The 14,959-nt window shown below is 52.1% G+C and overlaps 5 protein-coding genes and 1 pseudogene across 5 annotated transcripts, besides 25 other annotated features; all 6 read right to left on the bottom strand.

Moving 5' to 3' along the window:
* Window positions 1–989: part of a sequence feature (areas not merged during assembly with more than two copies in the genome that could not be assigned to a particular haplotype) that runs on past the window's edge.
* Window positions 990–1,532: a sequence feature (haploid, Esmeraldo-like haplotype).
* Window positions 1,265–2,587, bottom strand: Tc00.1047053505949.80 (mucin-associated surface protein (MASP), putative; the record flags this gene model as incomplete). Its single annotated transcript, XM_807459.1, has 1 exon — window positions 1,265–2,587. One exon carries the CDS (start codon window positions 2,585–2,587, stop codon window positions 1,265–1,267), a length of 1,323 nt encoding a protein of 440 aa, XP_812552.1.
* Window positions 1,533–1,877: a sequence feature (areas merged during assembly that could not be assigned to a particular haplotype. This can correspond to areas where the two haplotypes were merged or to regions with more than two copies in the genome that were merged during assembly.).
* Window positions 1,799–1,844: a microsatellite.
* Window positions 1,878–5,351: a sequence feature (heterozygous, Esmeraldo-like haplotype).
* Window positions 2,771–2,864: a sequence feature (T-rich).
* On the bottom strand, window positions 3,135–3,821 carry Tc00.1047053505949.70 (mucin TcMUCII, putative; the record flags this gene model as incomplete). Its single annotated transcript, XM_807458.1, has 1 exon — window positions 3,135–3,821. One exon carries the CDS (start codon window positions 3,819–3,821, stop codon window positions 3,135–3,137), a length of 687 nt encoding a protein of 228 aa, XP_812551.1.
* Tc00.1047053505949.50 lies at window positions 4,323–5,414 on the bottom strand (annotated as a pseudogene).
* Window positions 5,352–6,477: a sequence feature (areas merged during assembly that could not be assigned to a particular haplotype. This can correspond to areas where the two haplotypes were merged or to regions with more than two copies in the genome that were merged during assembly.).
* Window positions 6,478–6,697: a sequence feature (heterozygous, non-Esmeraldo-like haplotype).
* Window positions 6,490–6,525: a sequence feature (AT_rich).
* Window positions 6,557–6,612: a sequence feature (T-rich).
* Window positions 6,698–6,866: a sequence feature (areas merged during assembly that could not be assigned to a particular haplotype. This can correspond to areas where the two haplotypes were merged or to regions with more than two copies in the genome that were merged during assembly.).
* Window positions 6,867–7,599: a sequence feature (heterozygous, Esmeraldo-like haplotype).
* Window positions 7,420–7,603: a sequence feature (T-rich).
* Window positions 7,600–10,342: a sequence feature (areas not merged during assembly with more than two copies in the genome that could not be assigned to a particular haplotype).
* Window positions 7,689–10,076, bottom strand: Tc00.1047053505949.30 (trans-sialidase, putative; the record flags this gene model as incomplete). Its single annotated transcript, XM_807457.1, has 1 exon — window positions 7,689–10,076. The coding sequence occupies one exon, from the start codon at window positions 10,074–10,076 to the stop codon at window positions 7,689–7,691; it is 2,388 nt and encodes a 795-aa protein (XP_812550.1).
* Window positions 10,192–10,213: a sequence feature (AT_rich).
* Window positions 10,343–11,211: a sequence feature (haploid, Esmeraldo-like haplotype).
* Window positions 11,212–11,916: a sequence feature (areas not merged during assembly with more than two copies in the genome that could not be assigned to a particular haplotype).
* Window positions 11,291–12,526, bottom strand: Tc00.1047053505949.20 (mucin-associated surface protein (MASP), putative; the record flags this gene model as incomplete). Its single annotated transcript, XM_807456.1, has 1 exon — window positions 11,291–12,526. One exon carries the CDS (start codon window positions 12,524–12,526, stop codon window positions 11,291–11,293), a length of 1,236 nt encoding a protein of 411 aa, XP_812549.1.
* Window positions 11,522–11,584: a microsatellite.
* Window positions 11,917–14,959: a sequence feature (heterozygous, Esmeraldo-like haplotype).
* Window positions 11,999–12,164: a microsatellite.
* Window positions 12,733–12,818: a sequence feature (T-rich).
* Window positions 13,097–13,681, bottom strand: Tc00.1047053505949.10 (mucin TcMUCII, putative; the record flags this gene model as incomplete). The annotated part of the gene is made up of 1 exon (XM_807455.1): window positions 13,097–13,681. The coding sequence occupies one exon, from the start codon at window positions 13,679–13,681 to the stop codon at window positions 13,097–13,099; it is 585 nt and encodes a 194-aa protein (XP_812548.1).
* Window positions 13,209–13,311: a microsatellite.
* Window positions 14,473–14,951: a mobile genetic element.
* Window positions 14,665–14,684: a microsatellite.
* Window positions 14,768–14,790: a sequence feature (AT_rich).

The following is a 14,959-nucleotide window of genomic DNA, read 5'->3' as shown; positions in this document are numbered from 1 at the left end:
CGGGTGCTGTTGTTGTTGGTCCTTTCAGAGCCTTAGAATTTCACAGTGGCGATTCGCGCCTGTTTTCCTTCATTTGTTATTGAGAGATAGAAACAGAGAGAAAACATGAATAGAAAAGAAATGAAACAGTGAGAAGCGCCCCCCATCCACAGTAACTGGCACCATCATCCCCGCCGCACTCACTCCCAACAACAACTCACGCACACAGACACACGGAACAAGAGGGAGAACAGTGCACCGGGAACACACTGCGACTGCGACCACCACAACTGGCAGGAGTCACGGCGGTTGTGTTGTTATTCGTCACGCGTCAGCTCACAAATCGAGCAACGCCCACACACAAATCAAACAGCGGGATGCAAAACGGCACAACCGTCCTTCGCAGCACCAATGCGCTGCAGCAATCCTTTTCTGCTGTCTCTTCCTTCGCACCCGCACATCACCGCACACAGCCGGGGAGCAACCGTCAACGTATTCACGGAAGCAAAGACACATCGGCACGTGGAGCAGCTGGGAGAAATAATCCATCCGCACATGTCCCAGGCACCCAAAACGCCACACCATTCGCCGACTGCACGCCGCCAACATCACACCGCAGCACGTCAAGGAGGCAAATTACAAACCCTCGTCCTTCTCGCAAGGACCGCCGCAGCCAAAATCGTGCGCGTGCGTGCGTTCTCAGCATTCACGCCTCTCCACAGCGTGGGCGACATGGCATGTGTGTGTACATGTGTGCTTGTCAGCGCCTATAATTGCAGAGCAGCTGTGCGGAGCACAAGAGAGTCAGAAGAAAGCAACGGCAAATAAAGAAAATAATAGCACACACGCAAATTACTCATATCATCACACACACACGCAGCCCGCAGTATGGGTGCTCTCAACCACAAAACAATGAAAAACAAAACAAAAAGCCGAAGCGTGGGACGACCAGCGCACACACTCTCATTGCTCCCGTAAAGCAAAACACACACACAGGGAGAGAGAGAGAGAGAGGTCGCCCACTCAATGCAATAAAAACAAAACAGAAACAGTTACGGTGCTCCGCCCATGCAGCCAGGCAGGACGGCAGCGGTGCGTGTGGTGCAAAAGAGAGCACCAACGGGCCTGCATGGGTGTGCATGCAATATATACAATGGGCACATTATGTGTGTGCCTCGTGGGATGAGGTGAGGGTGAGAGTCCATGCAAGGGGACACACACACACAGAGAGTGAGTGAAAGACGAGTGTGTGTGCGGGCGGTGCATGGCTCTCTCTCCCTCACTCTCACGCGGCCACCACCGCAGCAGCCGCCGCACACGCAAAAACAAGAAGAAGCAAAAGAGGGGAGGTGGTGTGGGAAGCCGCGGTGCTGCCGTCACTGTCGCCAGGTGCCGTCGTATAATTCTTTTGAGCAGCGGTGACTGTTGCTGGTGTTTGTGGTTCTGCCTCACTGAGTGTTGGAACACCGTTGGTATTGCCAGTTTCAAGACTGTCGTGTTGTTCTTCAGAGATTTGAGCATCATCCTTATCTTCCCTATTCTGGACATGATCACCGCTGCCACTTGTAGAGGTAGATGATGTTGTTGTTGTTTCTGCTGGACTGCCGGTTGCTGCATTCTTCATCAAATCCTCTGTGTCTGTGTCATGACTGTGCCGCCCTTGTGTAGCAACCCCTGAAGATGATTGCGTTGCTTCTGAGTCCGTTTTGGATTCTGACGGTGTGGCTTCGTTCGTTACTTTTTTCTGATTCTGTGAGTTTTTTAGTTCCGTTGGTGGGCTTCCTTCACCCTCTGATATTGATGGTGCAGGTCCACCCGATGGTGTTGTTGGTGGAGGTGGTGGTGGTGCGGGTAATGATGGTGGTTTTTCTCCCGCATTATTTTTACTTTCGCGAGACTCGGTTTGTGCTTTAATTTTTTGTTTTTCCTCCTCTTCCGTGTTTTTTTCCCCATCCTCTTTCTCTATCGCTTCATCGCTCTCACGGTTATCCTGGCGTTCGACACCTAATTCCGTCACCTTGCCCTTGGGCAATTGGTTAATGTCATCAGTACCCGTCGAAGAGAGTTTTTCACCAGGAGGACTGGGAGTGCTGCCAGATGGAGATGACAATTCATCGTTGGTCTTGTCTTTGGAGTCCGTTGCCTCTTTTTTCTTAGGATCCAAGTTATTTTTTTCATTCCCTTCTTGACCAGCCATAAGTGACTGCCCGGTTTCTGCACCTGTCCCTGGCATTCCAGGCCCAGACGGCAGGAATGGTGTTCCTGCACCTGCGGCACCTTCCATTTCTTTTGGAACAGGCGCTGCGTCGCCCCCACTACCAGCTGATATACCACCAGCCGCTGTTTTCTCCTCCAATAGGGCATTAGTAGTTCCACCTTCACTGTCATCCTCAGCTGCAACCGCCTTTATTAATCCCATTCGGGTGGAAATCAACCCGCGATCCGCCTTCAGGCGCAGCCTGTCATTTCCTCCATTATGCGTGTGCGTCAAGAAGTTTCTTCCACCCTCGTTGTAGCGATCGTCCCTTGCATCTCCAAAACCATTGCCGCACCACAGCACGCAGAGGGCACACACCAGCAGCACACGGCCAGTCATCATCATCGCCATCACTCCTGTCACTTGCGTGTAGTCTTCAGCACAAACTAACAACACGTCAACGCAGAGCAAAAAAGGATATACACGGCCTCTACACCACACAACGTGACAAATGATAGCAGCTTGCGCACACCGTAAGAAAGATGGAATCAGTACGATTGCAGAACTCGCACACACAGCTCCGCAATAATTGACCAGAAAGAAAAACATACAAGAAACAATTAAAAACAAAAAAACAGTAAACAAACAGCAATAAAGTAAAAACAAGTAAAAACACAAAAGACAAAGAACTGCACAGTATGGCTCCAGTGTGCGTGCACCAGCGCCCAAAAATGCGTCCACACAAAAATTTGTATGCGTGTCGTGCATATGAGTGTGTCTGGTACGCGTTCAACATGACGGATACAGGGAGCACAATGCGGAGCACACAGCAGGGCAGCAGAAGCAAATAAAGCAAAACACAATCATTATTTTCTCCTATTTATTTACATCGGACCACAGTAGACGCACACAAATCCCCGTGGTTGAGTGCTGGCACGCACAGACCGCATACACCTCTTCAGCCCACAGCAGTGTACGCCAGCGCGGATACTGCGAGCAGCAGCGGGGCACACACCCACGCAGAGCTGCTGAGGCCGCCGTCGATTTCGCGAAGACGTGACGGTGTGCGGGTGGTCGTCGTGGTTGGCGCCTCTGCATTCATGGCCGTATCACCTGGTGCCTCGGGCGCAGTGGTGGTGGTTGTAGTAGTTGGTGCCATTGTTGTAGTTGTGGTCGTTGTGGTTGTCGTGGTTGGTGCCTGTTCATTAACTTCTTTACCAGCTAGCGCTACTTCATTATTATGCTCCGGATTCTTTACAACTGATTTATCGAAGTCACCTGTTGGTCCTGGTGAAAGGTTATTCCCTTCTGATGCCTCTGGCTGACCAGACGCACCTCTTCCATCTTGCGAAGTGGGTACTACACTTGGTCCTTCTTCTCCTGTACCTGTCGACGTTGGAGTTGCTGGAGCAGCAGCGGTCTTCAATTGTCTCTCTGACGAATTGGGCTCCTCATCTGAACTCTGTTCATTATCTTCCGTGACTTTTGCTTCTGGATTATCGGAATTGCTTGAACCCCCTGAACCCTGGAGCGTTGCACCCTGTCCAGCTTTTTCAACTTTATCTCCACTCCCTGTCATGCACACGGACGAGCAGCAGCACAGGGCGAGCACCAACAGGGCGCACAGCAGACGGCACGTCATCATCGTGAGTGTGGTCGTTCAGTGGTGTGGAGCTGATCTGCACAGTGAGGGACATGGAGAGCAACAGGGGAGACGAGAGGTGCGGCAGACACACACAGAGGGCACACCACATGAGGAGAGGGCGGCAGCCAGGCATGCACCGTACGCCGCACACCACGCACGACACACACTCCAATCCACGGCAGCAGGCACACACACACACAGCCCTGCCGCAACACCAACACACAGATGGAAGAGGGAGAAGCAAACAGGAGCGGCACACAAGGCTCCACCGCATGCACATACGGCGAGAGCGGTCCGTCGTGTCCGCAGCCCTCACGGAGGGTACGCACACACACAACAGGAGGTGCAGCGCACACAGCAACACAAAAGCAAAGTAACAATAAAAAAGAGGAGATCCCCACACACCACGTGGATTGTTGTTCCACGGGAAGTGCAGCCAACATTCATCACAACAACAATTCATTTGCCTTCGGCCTTTCTTCATATTCAGTGCACACCACTTCATGCAGGCACAGCCAACACCGCAGCAGCAGCCGCACACGTAACGTTAAGCGCAAAAGAAAAGCGGTGGTGTGGGAGGCTGCGGTGCCGCTGTCACTGTCGCCAGGCTTCGTCGTGTCATCGGCTTTGGCGTTTGTGGTTGGCGCTGCTGTGGATCCCGCAGTCTGAGAGACCGTATCATATTTGTTGGCTGATGCAGCTTCACCATCGGAATTCGTTCCGGGTGGTGTGGCGCCTTCAGTGGAGGGTCGGTTCGGATGATTGGTGGCCGGAGCGCCTTCTGTGCCAGTGTCAGACTGCATGGCCGTAGCTGCCGCGGTGCTGCTGCCGCTGTCGCCCTTCGTCGTTACAACACTCATTTCTTCAACCGTCGTGAGTGGCAATCGTGAACCTTCCCCTCTACCCGCTGAAGCGACAGCTTTTTGCCGGTGTCCTTATTCTGCTGAATGTCTCCCACGACAGACTGTTGAGAATTATTCGTGCCAATGTCGTTTTCGTGGCTTTTCGCGTCAACACGGCCAGCTGCAGATGTGGATGATGGATTTGCATGCGGTGAGTTGTTGGGCAATGGAGGCTACACAGAACTCGACAAATTTCGTTGATCCTCACCAACTGGCAAACTGCCTTTTGATGAATTTATCGTTTCAACTCCATGAGTTCCACTCAACGATTGCGACTGTAAACCCTCATTCTCACGCGACTGCGGGTCCTTCACTGTGATCAGTCCGTCCTCAGGCTTTTTTACCTCTTCTGCTGTTCCATCACCCTCCTTCTCTTTCCAACATCATTAGCAACTTCTTTTATTGCTTTTTCTTCCTCATCAGCAACATCTCCGGCTCCTGAAAGGAGGCCTTCAAAAGATGAGGGGAGGTTTTCTTATTGTTGGACACTTATTCCTGGTGCTTCTGGGCCTGGGGGGGTGTGTGGTACTGGCGTTTCATAACGTAATGTACCCTTTAAATCTCCTCCGTCACTCTCAAGACCATCAGGCTAAGAAACTGCGAGTACTTCTTCACAACATCCTTCGGAACAGCACCACAGCACGCAGAGGGCACACACCAGCAGCACACGGCCAGTCATCATCATCATCATCACTTCCGTCATTTGCGTGCAGCCCTCAGCACAAAATAACTCCCCGTCAACGCGGACTAAAAGCAAAAAGGGAGACAAGTCACACAACCACGAACCGTCCCATCCAGCAATGAGAGTCACGCACCACCGCAACACAACAATTGGGTAGACACGGTTCAACAACAATAAAAAAAAAAAGAGGAGCGCTCCTCGCCCGCGCATCGTTCGTCACACTCCCACAGTCACCAATGCTGTTGTTCTCTCTCTCCTCAGGCCCTCGCAGGCACGCCACGCTCACCTCAACACGCGCCCCTCCAGCACAGGCCTCGGGATCGTCATGCGCTCCCGCTGCGCCGCAACGTCCGCCACCTCTTCCCTCAGTCCAGCAGCTCCGTGTCCTCCACGTCCCTCACAATCGCCGGCATGCCCCGGCCACGCAACACACACAGCACCACAAATTCGTGTATCCGGCGGCGTCGCACCGCTGGAAGAAGTACGGCGCAGCAACGGTGCGGGTGTCCGTGTGGCTGTACTCGTGCTTCAACGCGTCCAGCACGAACAGGTACGGCGGCAGCTCGTCCAACAGCTTCGGCCCCTTCTCCCTCGGCGCCTCGTCCTCCGCTGCACAAACCATCACGCTCGCACCACTGCCCTTCTGCAATCACACCCACAGAGAGACAAGGAAGAGTGTGTGTGGATGTGTGTGCCTAGAACACAGCGACTGTCATCGCCAGAGGAGGCCATCGTGGCACCGTCCGTCACGCGTCACCACACACCGAGCAACGCACGCACCCGGCAGTGCAAATACAGAGGGCAGAGAAGAATGACCCCAAGAGCAGGCAGCACCTTCACGCATGGCGGGCATCGTGCAGCCGCGTCAGCCGGCCACAAACTCAATGCAAAAGACGTCCCGCACACATCCATCCAATGGCACCGTGATCCCCACCGCAGACACACACGAAGCAAAGAAGTAAAAACAGGAGCAGAGCATGTGAAGGGACGCACAAACAAAAACAGTACAGCAGAGGTGCATGGCAGAAAGAAAAAGACTGCTCAAGCTCACAATATTGCACTGCAGACAAAGCAGCGGCAATTCATAAAAAATTTAATAAAAATAAATTAAATAAAAATTCATCTTCACCTTTCCACACCTCACACTTTGGAAAGAAGAAAAAGAAAAAATGAAAATGAAAAATAAAAAAAAAGAAAATGAAAAAAAGCCGTCCTCTATTACGGCTACACCCAAATAATAAAAAAGAAAAAAAGAAAAAGAAAAACCACACACACAAAAAAAGCAACCAACCACAATGTTGCTCCAGAAATTGTCTGCATATTTTGTCCGAAAATAAATTAAAAAGATATTTAAATGTCTTTCAACCGTCTGACCCCCCGTGTGACCGCACATCGTTTATATTTCATGGGGTCATCTGCGTGTTGCTGCTCCCCTCAGCCCTCTCATCGGCGTGTGAGTGCGGCCCGCAGAGCACAGTCACTCGTGTGTGTGCATGGGGACTGAGAGAAGCACGCAGAAATGACGGGAGTCGCGTCACTCCATCGGGAGAGTGAGCGCAGTAAAAAAAAAATCGGAAGGAAAAGAAATGCTCACAAAACCGACACCGAAGGGACTGCCGGCGCGAGAAATAAACACGCAAAGCAAAAAGTCTTAAAAACACGGCGGCAGGGTGTGGCTGTGTGTGTGTGTGGCGCTGCGGGTGTCTGCCCGCCCTGGCCGCATAAAAACAAAACAAGAGGGAAAGAAATGTGTGCTCCGCCCCACAGGCCCTCGTCGCACGCCCACACGTCACGGCCCCTCCTCATGCGTGCAGCAGGCGAGGCGCACAGGGCCGTCGTCATGAGCGTCTCGGTGGGTGTGCGAGTGGAGCAGTTGGGCGGGAAACACACGGCACCCCTCGCAGGAAGAGTGCAGCAAAAAACAATTAAAAGAGGGAAGAGTAGAAAAGAAAAAACGTCCATAGTGATTGCCCCCAAAAGCGAAAAAAAAAAAGAATGGATGGGGGTGAGAGATAAAAAAAGAAAACATTAAAAAAAGAAAAAAGAAAAATACGCACAACAAAAAAAAAAATAGGAAAAAGATTTATTTAAAAAAAAAGAAAAGAAATCAAAAAGCAGAAAACAAAACGCTCAGAAAATTTTAAAAATTGTGCACAGAAAAAAGGCAAAAAAGATAGAAAAAAAGGAAAATGAAAAGATTTTATGAGGGAAATTTGTTCCTATGGGAATAGTATTTCTGTGCTCGTGAGGTAGCAGGTATTCCACGCGGCTGCCAGTCACTCCTCACAGAGCCGCAAACCCCCACAGTCCCAACAGCAGAAGAAGCGATGACAGCAGTCCGCTCCCACGCATACTGCCGGCATTGCCCGCTGCTTCCCCAACGGCATGGGAGTCCGGAGCCGTCGGCACTTGCTGTGTGGTGGCAGGCTTCCCCTCCGTTTTCATTTCATCCCCTGTTTTGGTGCGAGAAACAGCTCCCGCTGGTGACCCAACATCTTTTTCCACTTCGGCATCGGGGCCAGAAGAAGTCAACGGGCGGTTGTACAGCAGGACGTTCCTCACAGTCACAGAGACGTATCCTTGGCCCCCTGCGCTGCCTCCATCCCCTCCAATGTAGAAGTGGGAGATCTCTTGCGGTTCTGTTGCTTCCAATCCACGTTGCGCGCTCCCACACACACGCTGACCATCGACGTACACGGAGCCCTGGGTGCCGTTCTGTAGCACAATGGCCACCTGGTACTGTGTCTCTGTCGCCCAAGTGCTTTTAAGCTTCTTGGTTGTTCCGTCACTGCACAACACCCGCCACTTATTTTGGCTGTCGTACGACAACTCCATAAGCTTTTTTCCACCGTCCAGACGCACACCCATCAATGGAATGGAGGTATCTCCCCTCGGCAGATTGTGGATGGACACCGTCGCCACAAGAGTGAATTTGTAGTTCGCAAAGTGGTACAGCTGATTCTCCCCCTGCGCGCCAACGGGCCACTCCGCCCACGCACCACGTCCTTTAAATGTTACGCCATCCGCATACCCTGTTGCCACTTCATTCGTTCCTTTCTTTACTGTGGCGTCCACCCCGAGGTACTCGTCCCTCCATGTGTTATCAGAGAATTTGCCAGACAAAAAGCCAACCAGCCCATCCGTGATCTTATCAGTAGTGCAGGCAGTGTCAGTTGATTTACTCACCGTGGCACGTGAAGTGAGGCACAGCTTGGAGACACGGTCGTCCACTTCCCTCCACGTCGTCAGTACTTTCTTCACCCGCTTCAGCTGCTCAGTCAGAAGCACAGACACCATATCGAGTGATGCTTCGTCCTTCCTCTTCTCGTACAGTGCAATCAACCCCTCCTTCTTATCTTCACCTTCAGCACTTTTGTACAACAGGGAGCTGGCGGCAGCATCGTCCCCTTCTCCAGATACCGGCCCAATATCAACAATGTGCGTATTGTCCGTCAGCCAAAGATGGTGTACGCCCTTTTCATTGTTGTTTCCATTTTTCTCTTTTTTGGAGTGGACTGGAAGAGTAACAAGCACCACGTCCCTGCCCTCAATCATCGCTGTGGTGAACCCGCTACTAACGCCCCTCTCATGTCGCTTTTGGTTGTTGCCCCACACGCGCGAGAGTGTCCCAAGTGCCTCCGTCCACGAATCCCCCTTGTCACCGGACTCGTACACCCTGCGGCGGCCATCATCACACGCAGTCATCATGATGAGTTTGTCCTTCCACTCCACGACGGAGGGATCACTGCAGCCATCGGCAGACATCCCGTTCGACAGATTTCCACCATCAGTGGCTGTGTATATGATCAGCGAAACGGCCTTTCCATCCTTCGTGCCTTCCACGGGCAACACAAGCGTACCGTCCTTCATCTTAATACCCGATCCGCCGCCGCCAATCAGCGGTGTCAAGGATTCGTGTCGTTTTTCAAAATAAGTCCACGGGATAACGTAAGCGTCGTTCCAATAAATTCTTTTATCGCTGCCCTCAGTACTGACGTTGCCGCTCGCCACCAAAAGTCCCCATTTAGCTGCTGCAGCTGTCTGATCAACGCCTTCAGTAACCTCAAAACTGTAGGTTCCAGCAAGCATGTGAATATCACTTCCATTCACAACTGTTGTTGGCCGGCTCACATGTACTTTCTTCTTACTCTGAGAAACAGCCAAAACTTCTGAATGGGAGGCACAATTCTTATTTTCGGCAGGACATTCCACCAGTACTTGTGTCTTCACCTGGGCTGTACCCAATTCTTTTGATTCCTGATCAGTTAACTTCAAGAGCTCCGAGGCAATCCCAGTAAAACCGCTGTTACTGGCTTCCGTGAACTCCGCCTCGGCAACGGCAAACACTCCACCATTCATCTCAACAAGACTGGGAACACGGAGCAAACTCACTGTTTCGTCACTTTTCTTATCTCTCCAATCAAAATATTTCTCCGGTGAAGTTCCCTCAACTGGCGTTGAAGCCCCATTATCAGTGGCTGCAACTCCACCAGTGCCGCAGCACATCATCACGACGAGGAGGAGCAGCACCGTGGAAGTAAACACACACCGGGGCATGTTGGGCCTCTGCGGCTCACTCTCCCTTCCTTCCCTCCTCCTTCCGCTGGATCCGGTCACGCGGCGACGGTTGTGTGTGCGGGGTACCTTCACTGCAGCAACACGTGAGTGCATGTAAATATGTGTGTGTGGGCGGTGTGTGTGCTGTTGGTCCTTTAAGTGCCTTCGAATATCACAGTAGCGATTAGCGCTTGTTTGCTTTCTTCGTAATAGAGCGACAGAAATGAAGAAATAAATAAATTTAAAAAAATGGGCACCGTCACCCATCCACAGTGAGTGGCACCATCATCCGCAGTCAATAACAACAACAACAACTCACGCACACAGACACACGGAACGAGATGGATGAACAGTGCACCGGGAACACACAGCGACTGTTGCCACCAGCAGGAGTCACGGCGGGTGTGTCTTATTATTCACGCGTCAGCACACACCAAGCGACGCCCACACACAAAACAACCGGCAGAATGCAAAAGGGCACAACCGTCCTTTGCAAAGCCCACGCGCTGCCGCCCGTCGTTTAATTCTTGTCCCTCCATCGCACACGCTCCGCCACTGGCGCACATCACCCCGCACAGCCGGAGGTTCTCCTGTCGACGTATCCAAAGCCGCAGTGATGCGTCGACAGTTGCAACTGCTAAGCAAGAATCCATCCGCACATGTCCCAGGCACCCAAAATGCCACACCACTCACCGGCCGCACGCTGCCAACATCACACCCACAACACATCGGAAACATTCAAATCACGGGCTCCCGTCCTCCCTTCTCGCGAGATGCCGCTGGTGCCAGAATAATGTGCGTGTGTGTTTGTCGGCGCCTATACATGCAGAGCAGCTGTGCGCCACAAGAGAGTCAGAAGAAAGCAACGGCAGAGAGAGGCAGATAGCACACACGCAAATTACTCATATCATCACACACACACACACACGCAGCCCGCGGAATGGGTGCTCTCAACCACAAAACAATGAAAAACAAAACAAAAAGCCGAAGCGTGGGACGACCAGCGCACACACTCTCATTGCTCCCGTAAAGCAAAACACACACACAGGGAGAGAGAGAGAGAGAGGTCGCCCACTCCATGCAATAAAAACAAAAACAGTTACGGTGCTCCGCACATGCAGCCAGGCAGGACGGCAGCGGTGCGTGTCGTGCAAAAGAGAGCACCAACGGGCATGCATGGGTGTGCATGCAATATATACAATGGGCACATTATGTGTGTGCTTCGTGGGATGAGGTGAGGGCGAGAGTCCATGCAAGGGGACACACAGAGAGAGTGAGTGAGGGACGAGTGCGTGTGCGGGCGGTGCATGGCTCTCTCTCACTCACTCTCACGCGGCCACCACCGCAGCCGCAGCCGCACACGCAACAAGAAGAAGAAGCAAAAGAGGGGAGGTGGTGTGGGAGACCGAGGTGCTGCCGTCACTGTCGCCAGGTGTCACCGTATCATTCGCTTGAGCTTTTGTTGTTGCTGCTAGGCCTTCTCCTGGTGTTGAATCTCCCGGTGGTGGTAATCGTTCTGCAGTTGGTTTTTCTGCCGGTGCTCCCGTTACTGTCGCCGTTGGTGGTACTGGTGGTGCTGGCCGTTGTGGTTGAGGTGTTGTTGGTGCGTTGCTGGCGGTAGTCGATACGCCGGAAGAGCCTTTCGTCCCCATGGCACTCTGCCCCGCGGCGCTGTGAGCTGCATCCCCATCAGGAAGTCGACTTGTTTCATTTTCTTGTGTTTCCGAAGAGTGCTGTTTTGCATCGGGTGTTGACCTCTCCGGTGTCTCCCTGTTGAGTGGTGCGCTCCCTGAAGATGTTGTTGGCCCTGACTGCTCATTGTTTTTTAGAGATGTCGTGTCCTGGGTGGATGGTGCACCGCCATTATTCCGTGAAGCATCTCCATCGTTGGAAATGGGAGATGAAGAAGCATCACCGGAAGGTGGCCCGGAAATGGGACCTCCACTTCCTTTAGAATCTTTATTTTTATCACCAGTAACACGAGAAGTGTCACTAGCACCAACGGGATCGCCATCGGCTTCACCTTCAGCGGACGCTGCTGGTGATGATGGTGGTTGTGCTTGTAGCGTTGGTGGCTGCCCTGTTGATTTTTGTGAGTTTTCTTGTGGTTGTCCTGGCGTTGTCGGTGATCCTTGCATTGATGCTTGTGATGGTGATTTTGCTGGTGGATCTTCTGCTGGTGGTGATGGTAGTGATTGTGGTACTGTTACTTTATCCTTTGTTCGAGATGTGTGTGTTACCGGTAATTCTTTACCTTCTTCTTGTACTCCTTCCTTCCCAACATTCCCTGCTGGTGGTTCTTTGACCAAGTTCCCTTGCTCACTGACGTTAGTTCCTGATCGTGTATCCAGCAAGTGACCCGCGGACCCTAATTTTTCATCGACTGACCTCGATAATTCCGGTTTTGCTGCTTTTTCGTCTCTAGAACCAGACTGTGAATCCCCCAATGGACCCACCTTTACTCCGCCATCGACAACATCACCGGCAGACGACACCACCACCGCAGCACCGCACCACAGCACGCAGAGGGCACACACCAGCAGCACACGGCCAGCCATCATCATCGCTCCCGTCACTTGCGTGTAGCCTTCAGCACAAACTAACTCCCCGTCAACGCAGAGCAAAATAAAAGGAGAGACACGGCCTCTACACCACACACAGCCACCGCACAGTCACAAATGGCAGCAGTCCAGCAACGGCAGCGCATGCGCCATGAGGCAGTTGGAATCAGTGGGAAAGAAAAAAACACACACACCGCCCCGTAGCAAGCAAACAGAAAAAACACAAGAAACAATTAAAAACAAAACACAGGTAAACAAACAGCAATAAAGTAAAAAAAATTAAAAACACACAAAAAAGAGCTGCACAGTATGACTGCAGTGTGCATGCACCCATCCACAAATGTGATTCCACGCAAACAGTTGTATGCGTGTCGTGCATATGAGTGTGTCTGGGATGCGTGCCAAGTGACGGATACAGGGGTCAAAAACGTGGAGCACACAGCAGCGCAGCTGAAGCAAATGAAGCAAAAAACAATCATCATAACTACTCTTACTTTATTTACATCGGACCACAACACACGCACACAAATCCCCGTGGTTGAGTGCTGGCACGCACAGCCCGCATACACCTCTTCAGCCCACAGCGGTGTACGCCAGCGCGGATGCGGCGAGCAGCAGCGGGGCACACACCCACGCAGAGCTGCTGAGGCTGCCGTCGACTTCGCGAAGACGTGACGGTGCGCGGGTGGTCGTCGTAGTTGGCGCCTCTGTAGTCGTCGTACTTGGTGCCTCCGGCGCAGTGGTCGTGGTTGGTGCCTGTGTTGTGGTGGTCGTCGTCGTTGTCGTCGCGGCAGGATCTTCGGCGTTCTGATATGTTTGATCTGCGGACTTATTTGTGCTACCTTGTGGCCCTGACGTATCGTCATTATCATGTTTCTGTGAATTATCGGTCGCACCATCTGATTGCGTTTCCGAACCGCTCGCACCTCCCATATCTCCGTCAACTTCTCGCGATTCCGCAGCGGACACCACATCTTGCGGCCCTGACTGGCTGCTCCTCGGTGGTGCTTTTGATGCAGTGGCCGAAAAACTGGCGGCGTTTCTCCCAGCTACAGCATCCGAAATAGAAACCGTCTCAGTGTGTTCCGCGCACACGGACGGGCAGCAGCACAGGGCAAGCACCAACAGGGCGCACAGCAGACGGCACGTCGTCATCATCGTGAGTGTGGTCGTTCAGTGGTGTGGAGCTGATCTGCACAGTGAGGGACATGGAGAGCAACAGGGGAGACGAGAGATGCGGCAGACACACACAGAGGGCACACCACATGAGGAGAGGGCAGCAGCCAGGCATGCACCGTACGCCGCACACCACGCACGACACACACTCCAATCCACTGCGACAAAAACACACACACACAGCCCTGCCGCAGCACCAACACACAGATGGAAGAGGGAGAAGCAAACAGGAGCGGCACACAAGGCTCCACCGCATGCACATACGGCGAGAGCGGTCCGTCGTGTCGGCATCCCTCACGGAGTACGCACACACACAAGAAGGTGCAGTGCCCACAGCAACACAAAAGCAAGGTAACAATTAAAAAGGAGAGATCCCCGCAAACCACGTGGATTGTTGGTCCACGGGAAGTGCAGCCAATATTCATCACAAAAACAATTCAGTTGCCTTCGGCCTTCGTTCATATTCAGCGCACACCACTTCATGCAGGCACGGCCATCGCAGCAGCAGCAGCCGTACACGCAAAAATGCTCGCAGGAAATGGAATAAGGCAAGCAACCATTTATTTGTGTTTCTGTTTGAATGTTGGCAGATGTCTGCATGCGTTGTTTTGTTTTTGCGGAGGGCAAACCTTCATGCCTGGGTCGTGTGTTGGGGATTCCTGCAGGGTGCACAATTATGTCTTTTTCCTCTTGTGAAGTTTGCTTGTGTTGGTGCGGCCAATAATTCGGTTTGTGTTGATCCTGCTTCCCTTTGTTACAGTGCTGCAATAAAGAATAATCTTCCGGGCCGCTGGCCGAATCCTAAGTTTCCCAATAATAGAAACCAAACAAGATAGAAATAAGTGAGGGATCAACGGAATAAGAGTGGATTCACCACCTCCCCAATGTTTAACACCTAGTAAGTGTATATATATTATACCATACGTTAGCCTCAATTGTGGCCCGTTCACTCTATTCCGATGGAATATTTATTTATTTATTTATTGCTTGCGACGTGGCAGACTTTGGGGTCCTGCAGCCACAAGACCCCGCCGCGTGGTGGGAACCAAAAGGGGGTGCGTGCGATGGTAAAAATAAAAATAAAAAATTATCCGGCCGCTGTAGGCTCCCTAAAGTCGTGGCCTTCCCAAAACTCATACGGTAGAAAAGTGTCCTAAAGAAGTGTATATTCGTTCCATCAGGGTATATATATATATATATACATTCATTAGGGCCGCCAGCTCTCCCGCGATCATTCTCTACACAGGCTCCTAAAAGGGC

Source organism: Trypanosoma cruzi (assembly GCF_000209065.1).
Source record: "Trypanosoma cruzi strain CL Brener chromosome Unknown tcruzi_1047053505949, whole genome shotgun sequence".
Lineage (NCBI taxonomy): Eukaryota > Euglenozoa > Kinetoplastea > Trypanosomatida > Trypanosomatidae > Trypanosoma > Trypanosoma cruzi.
The sequence above is the reverse complement of the archived record's forward strand: the minus strand, read 5'-3'. Positions and strand labels throughout refer to the sequence as shown.